This window comes from Rhinoderma darwinii, chromosome 2 (assembly GCF_050947455.1).
Source record: "Rhinoderma darwinii isolate aRhiDar2 chromosome 2, aRhiDar2.hap1, whole genome shotgun sequence".
Lineage (NCBI taxonomy): Eukaryota > Metazoa > Chordata > Amphibia > Anura > Rhinodermatidae > Rhinoderma > Rhinoderma darwinii.
Window position 1 is genome coordinate 383,412,106 of NC_134688.1, and position 16,740 is coordinate 383,428,845.

General features: G+C 41.3%; 1 protein-coding gene across 2 annotated transcripts in view; it reads left to right on the forward strand.

The window, feature by feature from the left end:
- The window catches only part of DYNLT3 (dynein light chain Tctex-type 3), a 34,756-nt gene extending 18,455 nt beyond the window's left edge, over positions 1–16,301 (forward strand). The window contains exons 3-5 of one of the 2 annotated variants that reach the window (XM_075850764.1): positions 4,986–5,109; positions 14,303–14,380; positions 15,505–16,298. In XM_075850764.1, the coding sequence (XP_075706879.1) occupies positions 4,986–5,109; positions 14,303–14,380; positions 15,505–15,581 (279 nt within the window). In that variant the 3' untranslated portion in view covers positions 15,582–16,298. Of the gene's footprint in view, positions 1–4,985; positions 5,110–14,302; positions 14,381–15,504 lie in introns of both variants that reach the window. The other variant, XM_075850765.1, reaches the window with a different exon arrangement.
- The last annotated feature ends 439 nt before the right edge of the window (positions 16,302–16,740 follow it).

Here is a 16,740-nt window from a genome sequence, read left to right on the forward strand (position 1 = left end):
TGGGAATTGGATAGAGAATTGAAATCTTTACCATAGAGAATATTGAAGATGATAATGGAAGTTATTTATACAAATGATTGTACATTATCAATTGTCTCTTGGGACTGAAAAGCTTTCATTAAACTACACATGCCTATGTATAGCACTACGCAGCTCTATAGAGATATTCTTCTGGGACATAAACAAGGTTTAAATGACTTTGCGTCTATATCCATTATTAATTATAGTGTATATGTGATGTATTATTTGCCTATATAACATTTCCACCTAATATCACCAATATATGTCATTAAGTTGTCTTCAAAACACAACCTGACAAACCTGAATCAAAAATTTCATAGGCAAAGGGTGTTTTACGTTTTACATCAAATCTACCTATTGTTAGGCCTGATTTACACGAGTGTGTGCGTTTTGTGCACGCAAAAAAGTGGCGTGTTGCGTGCGCAAAAGGCACAAAACAGCTGCGTGTGTCATCAGTGTATGATGCGCGGCTGCGTGATTTTCGCGCAGCCGCCATCATTATGACACTCCGTTTGGATGTTTGTAAACAGAAAAGCACGTGGTGCTTTTCTGTTTACATTCAGAGTTTGACAGCTGTTGCGCGATTCACGCAGTTCGCACGGAAGTGCTTTCGTGCGGCATGCGTGGTTTTCACGCACTCATTGACTTCAATGGGTGCGTGATGCGCGAAAAACGACGAAATATAGAACATGTCGTGAGTTTTACGCAGCGGACTCACGCTGCGCAAAACTTACGGACTGTCTGCACTGGCCCATAGCCTAATATAGGTGCGTACGACGCGCGTGCAAAGCACGCGCGTCGCACGCGCGTATATTACACTCGTGTAAATGATGCCTTAGGCTGGATTCACATGGGCACGTTACGTCCGTAATGGACGGAACGTATTTCGACCGGAAGTCCCGGACCGAAAACACTGCAGGGAGCTGGGCTCCTAGCATCATGGTTATGTACGATGCTAGGAGTCCCTGCCTCTCCGTGGAACTACTGTCCCGTACTGAAAACATGATTACAGTATGGGACAGTTGTCCTGCAGCGAGGCAGCGAGGCAGGGACTCCTAGCGTCGTACATAACTATGATGCTAGGAGCCCGGCTCCCTGCACTGTGTTCGGTCCGGGACTTCCAGCCGAAATACGTTCCGTCCATTACGGACGTAACGTGCTCGTGTGAACCCAGCCTAACGGTCTGGTTCTTACGATACACAGAGAAACAACCAACCGAGTGGCACAATTCACCTATAGCACCCTCCTTCAGCCATAACTTTGAGTCAGTTTGAATGGCCGTATGATTTTGGTGCCCCTAGCTAGCCCGGTGATTGATTCTCTGGGTGACGTTAGCAAAATTGGAGCCAGACAAATGATTGGGAGGTTGGAGATATGTTTGTGTAATGACGGGGTAGGGAGACAGACAGGTGAGCCCTAATCTACCCGCCACTCAGTCCCTGCCTACTTGCACGGCCCGTCCTAGTTGACGGCGTACAACTGGGCGACGGTCCCTACGCTCAATATGTGCACGACAGACAAACAGACAAGGGTACACAGAAGCTAAGGGAAATGGGGCAGTTGCCCACGGCAACACCGTGAGCAACAAGAGTAGTGAACGAGCCGAGTCAAACCAGGAGTGTACGAGGTACCAAACGCAGAGAAGGAGAGTAGTCAGTAAAGCCAGGGTCAATTTGAAGCAGAGGTAAATAGTACTAGCAGGAGCAGCAGAGCCAGGAACCCAGACAGTATCACAGGCAAAGGAGGAGCAGGAAATGAAGGTATAAATAGACAGAGGGCGGGAGCTAGCTCCGTCTGGCCAGGCTGTGATAGGCTCTCCCACTCCTCAGCCTCCCAGCCTGAGTGGTAGCAGATCGAGTCACTCTATCAGACTTAGGAGCAGGTACAGACTGATTAACCACGGGCATCAGCCTTTAGTTTGTTATGGTTAACAGCAGTTAAAGTTTTAACCCCTTAATGACCACTAATACGCCTTTTTACGTCGGTCACTAATGGGCTTTAGGCTAGGCTGACGCCTTTTCACGTCAGCCTAGTCTAAGTCCTGCACGGGTCTCCCGTGCAGGCTGGAGCCGGGGCTCTGCTGTCTGATGCAGCTGAGCTCCTGCTCCAACGCCCGCGATCGAAGTTTACTTCGATCGCGGCCGTTTAACCCGTTAAATGCCGCCGTCAATAGCAACCGCGGCATTTAACTTTGTTTACAGAGGGAGTGAGCTCCCTCTGTCACCCATCGGCGGCCCGCGAATGCAATCGCGGGTCTCCGATGGGGTGTCATGGCAGCCGGGGGCCTGATAAAAGCCCCCAGGTCTGCCCTGGACATATGCCTGTTAGGACGCGCCGGAGGCACGTCCTAACAGATTGTCTGTCAGATTTACACTGACAGGCAATAATGCTCTGGTATACGAAGTATACCGGAGCATTATATCAGCGATCTGAAGATCGCACAGTAAAGTCCCCTAGTGGGACTAATAAAATAAGTCATCAAAGTGAAATAAAGATTATTAATAAAAAGTACAGTAAAAAAAAAAAAAAACAACATTTTTTTCCATAAAAAGTAGTTTTATGTAGTAAAAGTGTAAAAAAAAAAAAAAGTACACATATGTGGTATCGCCACGACCGTAATGACTCCATTAGTAAAGTTAATATGTCATTTAAACCGCAAAGTGAACACCGTAAAAAAAAAACGCAAAAAAACATGGCGAAATTGCAATTTTTTTCCATTGCCTCCCAAAAAAGTCATAATAAAAATGAATCAATAAATCCCATGCACCCCAAAACAGTACCAATCAAAACTATGTCTCGTCCCGCAGAAAACAAGCCCAAAAAATCACTACATTGATGGAAAAATAAAAAAATTACGACGATGCAAAAACAAATAATTTTAGTTCAAAAGTGTTTTTATTGTGCAAAAGTCGTAAAACATAAAAAAAACTCTACATATGTGGTATCGCCGTAATCGTACTGACCCATAGAATAAAGGTAACATGTTATTTACGTCGCACAGTGAACGGTGTCAATTTAAAAACGCATAGAACAATGGCGACATTTCAGTTTTTTTTCATAATCCCCCCCAAAAAGGTTAATAAAAGTTAATATAAAAATTATATGTACCCAAAAATGGTGCTATTAAAAAGCACAACTAATCCCGCAAAAAACAAGTCCTCATACAGCTATGTAGACGAAAAAATAAAAAGGTTATAGCACTTTGAATGCGACTATAGAAAAACGAATAAAATAGCTTGGTCATTAGGGCCTAAAATGGGCTGGTCACTAAGGGGTTAAACACATACCAAGATGGTAACGTAGCAGAGTCAAGCAGTTCATGGTTCAGGTAGGTTGAATACAGCAGAGCTCGGTGCATGGTACAGGAGCAGTAGTCAGGAGGGTAGTCAGGCAATCCAGGGAATTGTAACATGGATGTAGCAGTTCCGAGTAGGTGGTACAGTGGATAATCCGAAGGATTAGTCAAGGACGGAAAACAGGTCACTATATAAAGTTCAAGTAGAAAAAGTAGTTTAGGAAAACTAGTCACTATTAGGGTATGTTCACACGCAAACGCCAATTACGTCTGAAATTATAGAGCTGTTTTCAGGAGAAAACAGCTCCTGAATTTCAGACGTAATTGCTCGTACTCGCGTTTTTTTCCGCGGCGTCCATTACGGACGTAATTGGAGCTGTTTTTCAATGGAGTCAATGAAAAACGGCTCCAATTACGTCGCAAGAACTGCCATGCACTTCTTTTAACGAGCCATCTTTTTTACGCGTCGTCTTTTGACAGCGACTTGTAAAATGACATGTCGTCGGCACAGTATATCGGCAAACCCATTGAAAGTAATGGGCAGATGTTTGCCGATGTAATGGAGCCGTCTTTTCAGGCGTAATGCGATGCGTAAAACGCCTCCATTACATCTGAAAATAGGTCGTGTGAACCCAGCCTAACCGACACTGAAGTGTGTGTACGGAATTTACATTGAGTGCCAACATGTGCCACCCGACATCCTTGTGAGACACATTGGGGCAGCATCTTTCAGCGGGAGACTGCGCTGGACCGCGGAGCGGTGAATGTGTTACACCTATGCAATTAGTGATAATCAAGATTTAGGAGCCTAGGAAAACTCTTGCAGGTGGCCCATGATGGGTTTATTGGCTTGTGTCCGAGACAGCAGTATTTATAGCTTTATTTTTCACTCCAATGTAATTATAAAGCCAGGAAACATCTTCAGACACCGCAGTATGCAAAGAGTTAAAGTAGTAATCATGTCCTTGTTCTTTATTTCTGTGTGGGATTTCTAGGACATATAACGGGATGCTCTATTAACATTGACCGCATTAAGAACACGGTCTATTGTATACAATGTTTCTGTGATGGGCTCATTACATAATTCCAGATCAGAACAACACCGCTATTCATTTTCTGCAACTCAAAAGACTATTCACGGCAGCTAAAAAGACTGAGCACTAGAATTTGGAATTATTCATTTTAAGGAACTTTTTCACCGATTATACTTTGGATTTATCGTTTCGTGACATATTTAGATTTACTAATTTTAATAATAATTGAATTCATCATCTGAGGTTAAACTTGCCTGTATTGTGTGAAGAGGAGCAGACAATTTCAATTCACGCTGCATGATATGTACCTCGAGATGTTAACAAAGCAGTGACAACTATGACAGATGCCTTTTTAAGTGGATCCCGTTGACTCTTAATACGTTAGGACGGGTTTCTGTCTGGATTGTTGCATATTTTTTTAATGGCAAAATGAGCTGGAATGGGAAAAAACACCAATGTGAACAAAGCCTTAGCTTATGGAGTTAATTCCCTTGTTATATGATTGTTTAATAGAGACCACAATATTTCTGTACGTTAATTTTCATAGAAAAATGTATCTTTTCATTGCCCTAAAACTGTTTGTTTCTTTTACAAAAAACTTTGGAGCTAAATTTAGTTTTGTGCTCGTTGTATAGTGCGTAGACGTCATCCTCGGAGGAGTAGACTATGATGAAAGCAGGATCAATGAGTGGATGTCTGCCGTGGTTGAACAATCTTTAACCCATCTGGTAAAGATGGAAAAGGCCTTTAAATATATTGGTAAGTTAATTGCTATTACAGTAAGCATTGACATTATTACTTACAGTAAAATATCCCTGATCAGTATACTTAGGCCGGATTCACACGAGCATATTTGGTCCGTGATATACGGACCGTATGCCGGCAGTATTTCCCAGACCGAACACACTGCAGGGAGCCGGGCTCCTATCGTCATAGTTATGTACGATGCTAGGCGTTCCTGCCTCGCTGCGGAAAACTGTCCCGTACTGAAAACATGATTACAGTACGGGACAGTTGTCCGGCAGCGAGGCAGGGACTCCTAGCGTCGTAGATAACTATGATGCTAGGAGCCTGGCTCCCTGCAGTGTGTTCGGTCCGGGAAATACTGCCGGCATACGGTTCATACATCATGGACCGAACGCGCTCATGTGAATCCGGCCTTAGTCGCAAGATTTGACTAGCAAAACTATGTAAGGAAAATTATCACTGAAGCATAGCACTTTAAAACATAACATTTAATCATATGCAAATAAAAGGAGAATGAAGATCAAAATCATAACAATGAATCATACAAGACCAATGATTCCTGTATACACAGGGGGATCACAAATAACTAACAAAAGTAAGAGTGGAGCAACACAGGGGTTACTGTTAGGCAAGGGCAGAAAATCATCAATGGAAGCAGGAAAATGGTTCAGTCCCTAACGCAGCCCTGTGTGGCCTAAATTACACATAGCTTTAGTCCCGAGAGCGGCGACCCTATCCACCAGCTGTTGCTCTCCCTCTGTATTCCCCCCACTAAGTACGGGTTCATCAGGGCAAAATAGGGATTATAAAACATACAATCCTGTGGATGCAAAAAAGCAAATGCATAGACGGTGTCAAAATAACGGATGTGCACAACAGATACGACCTAGATAAAGAGATGATGCAAACATTGGTGGCTCAACCCACAATGTAGCCACTTACTCAGACCACGCTCAGTTGAACAGAAATCTAAAAAGTTATTAAAGTAATTAAGTTATTAAAGTTATTTTATTATACCTGTGGTATCGGTATATTGTTTGGGTGTATTCAAAATGTTGGAAGCACCGTTTCACCATAAGTAGTAATATGTCAAAAATAAATAAATAGCCCATATTGATTATATAAAGGACACTGAGTAAAGTACAAGTCAATGGAAATATTTGTCTAAACATGACATTCTGATATCAGTACCCGATGAGTAGCGCTAGGTAGATCTCTTCCTGCAGAAGTAATGTGTCACAAGTTACTTTTGCAGAAGGTACCTTATCCAGTACCAACCACTTATTGACTGACATAAAGTGATCCCTCTCTTTAAAAGAAGAGGTTCTTAGGCAGATGCAGCGTGTATAGTCCATGTGTCCCTGCTGGGAAAAAAACATAATGCACGCCACAGATGCTGCATATCTTCTTTTTGGAAAAAAATGAGGTATTTTCATTCACTCAATCATTCTTTTATTTGATCATGGATCTCCTTAGTGGCTTATAACGTTCTTCTAATTTACAGTAAGGGGTACAGTATCCCATATATATCTAATTAGGAATTATAATCTCATTCTAGTGACGTTTTAAGTTCTAAAAAGTCTTCAAGTCTTAAAGTATATTCACACAGGCAGCTGAGGTCATGAATATCATTTTTTTTTTGTTTGTAAAGCGAGATTGCACCACATATCACAGCACTAACTCTGAATTCATCATAGAATTGAATAATCAGGCATTTCAGCAGGAAGGAAAAGGACAGCAGTTGGTCCGCAGCAGGTACTGATGCTGTGACCGCAAGTCTTGTTTAGTCTTCATGTAAGAAAATAATATGGAGTCAAATATCTGTGTTTTACACAGGAAAAATTAGCATTTCACTGTGATCTGTTTACTTTGTGTAACCATGAGGCATTTTGTATAGGTGGGCCCCCGTGCTAGTATGAAGCTCACTTTCAAGGTTTCTAAACTTTTGTAACTAAAACTGTTTCGTTATGAAATGAAAAAGAAGTTTTGTAATGAAAAGGCTTATTTCTGTTTTATAGTTTTTGAATAACCTTTTTTTATGCTTCAACCAATGGATGTTACTCTAATTACTTCTGTGTCCTATCTAAAAGACTCTTTTCTAACTAAGGAACCGCTGGTGATCAGTAATTCGCAGCGGGTCTGACAAATAAACCATCGATCAGACCGGGACGCACACATTGCAGCAGACCTCCACTCCGGCTATGCTTAATATAGTCAAAAACAGAGATGTTGGAATAGGAGGGTTTCTCAAGTAAACAGAAATGAGATAATCCTCTGACTCAAAAAATCGTACTCCACCCTCTGCTGACAAATACTTAATGCTTTTTTAAGTCTTCTGAATGATTTTTAGGGCTGTCACATAAAATATAACAGTCTCTGATGATCTTCAATATACATCTTAAGAGACATTTAAATGGTCACTAACCTTTAATGAGACTTTTCATAAATCAATAGTACACACGAATTTAAAAAACTTTGTAATATATTTTATTAGAGAAAAATATCTATTTTCCCCACTCATCAGGCTCCCCCCCCCTTCCCTCCTAACTGTTTACTCAGTCTGAATTTGCTGCTAAATCTGTCTCGAGAGACAAGACAGACTATAAGCTCACTGGGGGATCAGGTTACAGCTCCCCATAGAAGTCTATGGAGTGGGGAGAGGGAGGAGTAATCTGGAGCAGAGTGAGAGAGACACAGAGACGCTGCTACAGCTTCTGGTTAGTGTTATATCTCACCCAGCTACACTGCTCATTACTGCTGTGTAGTCTTCCCTGTGTTGCTGCAGCCTCTGGTAAGTGTTATATCTCATCTCAGAGTTGGACACGCAGCTATACTACTTATTACTGCTGGATGCTCTCCTCCTTTTTCTGTATATGTGATGGATAGAGATGGGAGAGCAGGATTCTGCTCTTCTCTGTGTGCAGCATATAGAAGACATGATAGCAGTTAGGCTCCACCCACTAGCTCAGGAAAAACTGAGAGCCTGTAGAAGGGCAAAACAGGATTCCTGTTACTAGAGCCCAAATGCATTTAGAAGTGAGCTGTTAGGTGACATGTCTGACAGCAAAATGAAAAAAAAACAAAAACTATGTCTGTTTCCAAGGGCAACCAACTGAATTTTTAAAAACTAAATAAAGTTACTCAAAACTTCTTTTTTTCCCCACCGTCAGGTGTATTAGCTTATTGGTTCCGTATTTCATGGGTAGCCGATCCGGTCCAGAACGCCATTGTGTCTCGTGATATCCATTCTGACCCCCTGAATCCTACAGCGTCTGCTGTAGGAACTGAAAGTTAGCCTCTCAATACAAATCTATGAGACTCTAGATGTGAGTCGCAAGCATTACATTGAAAGACTGACCACCGCTTCCTACAGCAGACTAATGAAGTGGCTACTTGTGAAAAACCGCACCAGGTAAGCCAATACACCTGACTAACCTGCACCTCATCACATTTTCAAACAGGAGGGCGGGAAAAAAAGCTGGAGTGCTTCTTTAATTAGTACATTACCTGTAAGATGGCAAGGTGTGATCCAAGCACAAACAGCTTCTAGACAGTCATGAGCAGTTTACCCATCGTCATTATTGTTGGTTTGGCTGCTGTGACTTTCATGCTCTTTAAGATCATGTAGAAATTAAAGCCATAAAAATCAGTTGCTGCTATATGTGTATAAGTGAAACCTCTCCAGAATCACCATAGCAAAAAATATATAAAGGGCAGGTTCACAGCAGCGTTCGCTTTCCATTGACGGGTTCCGTCGGAGGCTTCTGTCATGGAACCCCGCAACAGAAAGTCAAACGGAAACCACAGCTTCCGTTTGCATCACCATTGATCTCAATAGTGACGGAAACATTGCTAATGGTTTCCGTTTGCCACCGTTCCGGCAGGTTTCCATTCTTTCAACGGAATCTATAGCGCAGTCGACTGCGCTATTGATTCCGTCACAAAAACGGAAACCTGCCGGAACGGTAAAAGACGGAAACGATTAGCAATGTTTCCGTCACGATTGATATCAATGATAATGCAAACAGAAGCTGTGGTTTTCGTCTGACTTTCCGTTGTGGGGCTCCTCGACGGAAAACTCCAACGGAACCCCTCAACGGAAAGCAAACACTGATGTGAACAGGCCCAAAGACATACTTGCTGATATATCTGTGTTGGGTGCTGTAGGGCAATCCGTCTGCCTCTCCAGAGTGGGATTAGAAGAGCAGGCGGCAGATGTCAGTAAGCACCATCAACACTTAGGCTATGTTCACACGGCAAACCAAAAATGGCTGTAAAATACGGAGCTGTTTTCAAGCGAAAACAGCCCCTGATTTTCAGCCGTTTTTTAAAGAAACGTGCGTTTTTTTGCTGTGTTTTTTATTGCCGTTTTTGGAGCTGTTTTTCTATTAAGTCAATGAAAAACGGCTCCAAAAATGGGTCAAGAAGTGACATGCAATTCTTTTTTACGGGACGTTTTTTTACGTGCCGTTTTTAAAAACAGCCGCGTCAAAACAGAAACGCCCAGTGGGAACGGAACGCCATTTTTCCCATTGAAATCAATGGGCAGATGTTTGGAGGCGTTCAGCCCCCGTATTTTTAGCCGTTTTTCAGGGCATTTATGGCCTGAAAATGGCTGAAAATAGGTCGTGTGAACATGCCCTTACAGTCAATATGGGTGGTCAGTACCTGTGTTGATATGCTTTGGTGTGAACATATATTTGGGCCACTGCAATCAACAGAGCTCAATAATTATTCCTGCATATTCTTATGTTTAATGTGGGGGGGCTATATAGAGAGCCCATATCTTCATGACTGACTTTTTTTTTAAATATACATATTATGCTTATCTTTAAAAGTGTATACATGTACTCTATTTCAAAAGTCCAGAACTATCATTCACACATCTTGCACAAATCTAAATTTTTGTACACATTTATCATCTGTTTTTAAATGTTTTCAACATGCATAACAAAATTAAAGAGGTTGTCCACTGAGGACAACCGCCCTTACAAAATGTAGCCCTGATGGTGGTCAGCAGATCGCAGGAAATCTTTATGCTGAAACCTCAAGCAGGGGATCCTTCTGCTAAAACCTTCATCGATCAGCAGTGCACTTTTCAGGATGGATTCACACAAGTTTTACATGCAGATTTTGCGGGGATTTGCTGGGGACAAATCTGTTTGCATAAAATTACGCCAAGTGGGAATCCATTCTAATACCTGGTCAAGCTGGATCTTCCAGCGTGAGAGCTGCTTTTAGGAACAGCAGGTCTCTAATCTTACTGATTGGGGAGGGGCTTAACAATCTCCGTGATGTTGGAATTATATTATATAAACACCCATTAGCCATAACAGATAAAACCACCTAGCTAATATTTTGTAGGTCTCCCTTGTGCTGCCAAAACAGTTCGGACCCTTTCAAGGCATGGAATCCTTTTTCCCATGAAACATCCTGGTGTCATCTCTTCCCCAGATAAGCGTCACACACTCACCTGGCCATTTATATGAAAAAGAAAACGGGATTGATCAGACTAGACCATCTTCTTTTATTTTTTTATGGTGCAGCTCTGATGCTCAGCATGGGCACTCTCATTGGTCTACGGCTACGCAACCCCAAATGCAGAAAACTGCGAAGCACTGTGTGTTCTGACATCTTTCTATCATCGCCAGCATTAACTTTTTCAACAATTTGTGCTACAGTAGCACTTCAGCAGGATCAGACCAGACGGATTAGCTTTTGCTCCCCACACGCATCAATGAGCCTTGGGCGCCCATGTGTTGTTGGTTCACCAGTTGTTCTAGCTTGGACCACATTTGGTAGGTACTAACCGCTATATACGTCAAACACCCCGCAAGACCTGAAATATTTGAGATGCTCTGACCCAGTCGTCTAGCAATCTGAATTTGGCCCTTTTCAACGTTGTTCAGATCCTTACGCTTGGGCATTTTTCCTGCTTTTAATACACACAACTGACTGTTCACATGCTGCCTAATGACAGGGGCTACTGTCATGATATAACTAATGTCATTCACTTCACCTGTCAGTGGTTTTAATGTTATGGCTGATCAGTGCATATATATATATATATATATATATATATATATATATATATACTATATATGCTTGAGAAAGGTGCTATTGCGAGACTGAAACGCGGGACTAAATCGTGGCCTGAATAAACCAAAATGTTTTTATTTTTTATCACCTATTTCTGCAAGATCTTCTTTTGAATACTATATATATATATATATGGACAATATATTGGGACACACCTCTTAATCATATATTTCCCGTTTTTTTATGCAGTCTCATCGCCACAGGTATGTATATAAATTCAAACACCCAGCCATGCAGTCTGCCATTACAAACATTTGAGAAAATTTCACTGAATTCCCGCGTAGTGCTGTAATAGGATGGCACCGTTTGTGTAATTTCTTCCCTTCTAGATATTCCACTATCAACTTTGAGTGGTATTATTGCAAATTGGAGCCACAGTATCTCTGCCACGAAATGGCAAACCACGTAAAGTTAAAGAGCAGGATTGTTGAGTCCTGAGGTGCATAGAAAATAAAAGTTGCCACCGCTCTGCTGAATTAATAACTGCAGATTTCTAAACCTCCTCTGGCATTAACATCAGCACAAAAGCTTTGCCCTGGGATCTTCATGGCATGGGTTTCCAGCACAATGGCAAGCGTCGGTGTAAAGTACGTCACCACTACAAAGCATTGGCAACGTGTTCTATGGAGTGATGAATCACACTTCTCTATCTGGCAGTCTGGTGGAAGTGTCTGGGTTTGGCGAATTTCAGGAGAAAGTTGCCTGCCTGACTGCATTGTGCCAACTGCAAAGATTCGTGGAAGATGAATAATGCTATGGGGTTGATTTTCAGGGGTTGGCCTAGGCCCCTTAGTTCCAGTGAAGGGAAATCTTAATGCTACCAAGACATTTTGTACAATTATATGCTTTCAGCGTTGTGCGAACAGTTTTGGTAAGGCCTTATTCGCACGGACATGTCCGTTTTGCGCGCGCAAAAAACACGGCGTTTTGTGCGTGCCAAAGGTCCGTGTGGCATCAGCATATGGTGCGTGGCTGCGTCATTTTCGCGTAGCCGGCATCATGATGACACTCTGGTTTTATGTTTACAAACAGAAAAGCACGTGGTGCTTTTCTGTTTTCATTAATTGATTTTACTACTGTTGCGCGAAGCACGCGCGGCACCCGGAAGTGCTTCCGTGTGCCGAGCGCGATTTGCATGCACCCATTGACTTCAATGGGTGCGTGCTGCGCGAAACATAGCCAAATATAGGACATGTCGTGAGTTTTACGCAGCGCACATACGCTGCGTGAAATACACTGACAGTCTGAACGGCCCCATTCATTAACATAGGTCCGTGCGACGCGCGTGAAAATCACGCGTGTAGCACGGACGTATAACACGTTCGTGTGAAGAAGGCCTAAGGCTCTTTTCTGTTTCAACATGACTGTGCTCCAGTGCACGAAGCAAGGTCTATAAAGGCATGGTTGGGTTAGTTTGGTGTGGAAGAACTTGACTGTCCTGCACAGAGCCCTGACCTCAACCCAATCAAATACCTTTGAGATGAAGTAGAACGGAGATTGCGTGCCGCCAGGCCCTCCTGTCCAACATCAGTGTCTGACCTCACAAATGCTCTTTTGGATGAATGGGCAAAAGTTTCCACAGACGCACTCCAAAATCTTGTAGAAAGCCTGCCCAGAAGAGTGGAAGATGTTGTAGCTGCTAAGCGGGGACCAACTCCATATTAATGCCTATGGATGCAGAATGGGATTGAATGGGCTTCGGTATGTTTAATGTGTAGGTGGCCCAAAACTTTTGTCCATACAGTGTGCGTGTGTGTGTATATGTATATATATATATATATATATATATATATATATATACAGGGTGGGCCATTTATATGGATACACCTAAATAAAATTGGAATGGTTGGTGATATTAACTTCCTTTTTGTGGCACATTAGTATATGGGAGGGGGGAAACTTTTCAAGCTGGGTGTTGACCATGGCGGCCATTTTGAAGTCGGCCATTTTGTATCCAACTTTAGTTTTTTCAATGGGAAGAGGGTCATGTGACACATCAAACTTATCGAGAATTTCACAAGAAAAACAATGGTGTGCTTGGTTTTAGCGTTACTTTATTCTTTCATGAGTTATTTACAAGTTTCTGACCACTTACAAAATGTGTTCAAAGTGCTGCCCATTGTGTTGGATTGTCAATGCAACCCTCTTCTCCCACTCTTCACACACTGATAGCAACACCGCAGAAGAAATGCTAGCACAGGCTTCCAGTATCCGTAGTTTCAGTTGCTGCACATCTCGTATATTCACAGCATAGACAATTGCCTTCAGATGACCCCAAAGATAAAAGTCTAAGGGGGTCAGATCGGGAGACCTAGGGGGCCATTCAACTGGCCCACGATGACCAATCCACTTTCCAGGAAACTGTTCATCTAGGAATGCTCGGACCTGACACCCATAATGTGGTGGTGCACCATTTTGCTGGAAAAACTCAGGGAACGTGCCAGCTTCAGTGCATAAAGAGGGAAACACATCATCATGTAGCAATTTCAGATATCCCGTGGCCTTGAGGTTTCCATTGATGAAGAATGGCCCCACTATCTTTATCAGAAACTTGTAAATAACTCATGAAAGAATAAAGTAACGTTAAAACCAAGCACATCATTGTTTTTCTTGTGAAATTCTCGATAAGTTTGATGTGTCACATGACCCTCTTCCCATTGAAAAAACTAAAGTTGGATACAAAATGGCCGACTTAAAAATGGCCACCATGGTCAACACCCAGCTTGAATAGTTTCCCCCCTCCCATATACTAATGTGCCACAAACAGGAAGTTAATATCACCAACCATTCCAATTTTATTTAGGTGTATCCATATAAATGGCCCACCCTGTATATACACAAACATACATACATTTTTAAATATAGTTAAAAAGTGATCGCGTTATATTTTTTACTTCAGCAAACCATTCAGAAACAGTGGGTAAGATTTATTGTTTTTCAAGTAGATGTGGACAGTAATCCTGCTAAATATATACGCTGCACATTTAATAGAGGTAGTTGTCCACTAACTAGTTAAATTGTGATTTATGGTAGGCAGTTATTTTAATATATAATTAAAAAATTCTGTTTATCCTTCATTGTGTGTTTTTTGGTTGATATCTTATAGTAACCTGTACAGTCATGCAGAAAAGAGGGGGTGGTCTCCACACTGCAAGTTCCTCATTTTGGGATAACTCCACTGACGGTAAATGCTATTCATTCATTGAAGTCATGCCTATAGGTGGCCATTCTGGGTAGACGCCTTCGCCTTATCTCCCTAAGGCCTCATGCACATGACAGCCATGCACAGCAGTCTGTACGGCTGAACACAGAGACTCTGCAACTCCGTATTATAGAGTCATAGTCATCCTGTGTGCTACTGTATTTAGCTCTCCCCTGTATTTAGTTCTCCTAGATGAACAAAAACAACCTCTGTATGCTTACATCTGAAATAGAAGGCATAGGGAGGTACAATAGGGCCCCATAGAAGTTGATAAGTGGTTGTATGGAGCCAAAATACGACCATATGCATAATCCCTTAGATGTCATTCAGACTTTTATATTGAAATATAGAGTTAAATATTAACATGAAATACGTTAAATTTTGTCTGCATTCAACTCAGTATTTATGTCAGTATTTTGCTCTTTTAAAGGGCTTTCTTTCCTTAGGATAAGCCATCAATATCTGAACGATGGTGGTCCAACACCCTCGCCAATAAGCTGCAAGGGGCCACGGTGTTGGTACTGCAGCTCACAGCAGCTAAATGCCCTTTTACACGGCCAATTATCGGGCAAACGAGTGTTCACAGAATGCTCGTTCCCAATCATTGCCCTGTGTAAACAGAGCAACGGTCAGTCGATGAACGTACAAACGCTAGTTCATCGGCCGATCGTATCGTTTATGCAGCTGTATCGTTTATGCTGGCTCTTGGGCTCTTGAGCACTTAGAGTCGAAAGGTCTAACGTCTCTTGCCATTTAGAGAACTGATGTAATCTTTAGTGGAGCCTGTGGTTGCCCAGGTGTGACTACCACTTCTCAGCTGTGACTACAACTATTTTACATCTAATCTAGCTAATATATCCCAGCAAGAAATAAGGAATTCACCTAAATGTCGATGTCAGAAGATAACATGGATGGTGGTCTGTAAATGCTCCTTGGAGGTTTCTGTTGAAATCTCTTACACAATTCTAGCAATAGTACTACTGAAATGGATTAGTGACAGATCTCAGATGTGACAACTAATGACTAGTGAACAGGGCATATGCCATTATTTGGTTGTGTTGTATTTTTGGTTTTCTTCTTACTAAAACCAGTTTTATTCTCTTCAGGCAGCTGCACAGTGCGATGGGAAAACCGGACCATGTATTGCATTGTCAATGTCTTTGCTGTGGCCATACACCTATAACTGAACGTCAGGAAAAATGTGGCTCTTTGTAGGCTCGATGTTACAAAGAAAATAAATTTGTATTACCAACTATAGCAGCATAACTGTCTATTTTAAAGGCAGGATAAAGCACAATTTATCTTTGCAGCTGAAGTTCCATCCAGGAATAACACGCTACTGCCATAGCCTGCCACATAATGTATTATTTATGTGTAACAGAATATTCTATTAAAATGTATTCACGAATATTCAAATTCTCAGGAATAGAAATATATAAATAAACTCAGTAAAATGGAGAACCCTAAAAACACAATAAACAAAATGTTATATCTGCTTTATATTATCTTCATTAGGTAATATTAATTATTGCTTCTTTAATTTAAAAATAACTGCAAATGGTAATTCACATTTACGCTTATATACATACAATGCTTGTTGCATCCAGTCCTATATTAGCTAATCATTACGATGATAATATTTTGGCTTTATTATTGCTTTACATTGGTCATTTATTGCCTTGGACGCCGTACAGCATGGTTCCGTTTACTTGCTGTCGGACATTTGCTCTTTGCACTGCTCTATAACTTGAAGACATGTTAATTATATTAATTCATTTACTATATAATAATATAATTTCAACATTTAAAACTATTTTACATTGACAGAAAGTGAATGAAAATTGTATCATATATACGGCAACATTGTTAAACCATTAAATGTATACATAACAGTCTAAAAGTTGTATTTCTTTTTCTAATCACACATATGATTCTTCTTATGTGTACACTTTTGTAAGTAATATCTGTAAAATTGGGTTCTGGTGTCCGCTCGCATATGTTTGAAGGGAATCTGTCACTATACCATTCCCCTGTAATAATTCTTAAAGGGATACTCCAATCATAAACATTTATGGCATATCCACAGGATATTCGCCTATTCAGGACCGATTCAGCGAGAGAAACTGCAGCTAAACCCTCACCTTTGTCTACTATATACTTTATTACTGCTGAGCGGTGAAGAAGATGCCACTTTCCCTAATAATATATATTAGTTTTATATTAATTATATAAGTTATATTCGTTTTAAATATCCACATTAAATTATTTGGTGAGATAATGCAATGGCATAGTTATTGGTAAGATAATTTCACTTTTGCAGTTGTAGCACTATTTGTTATTTT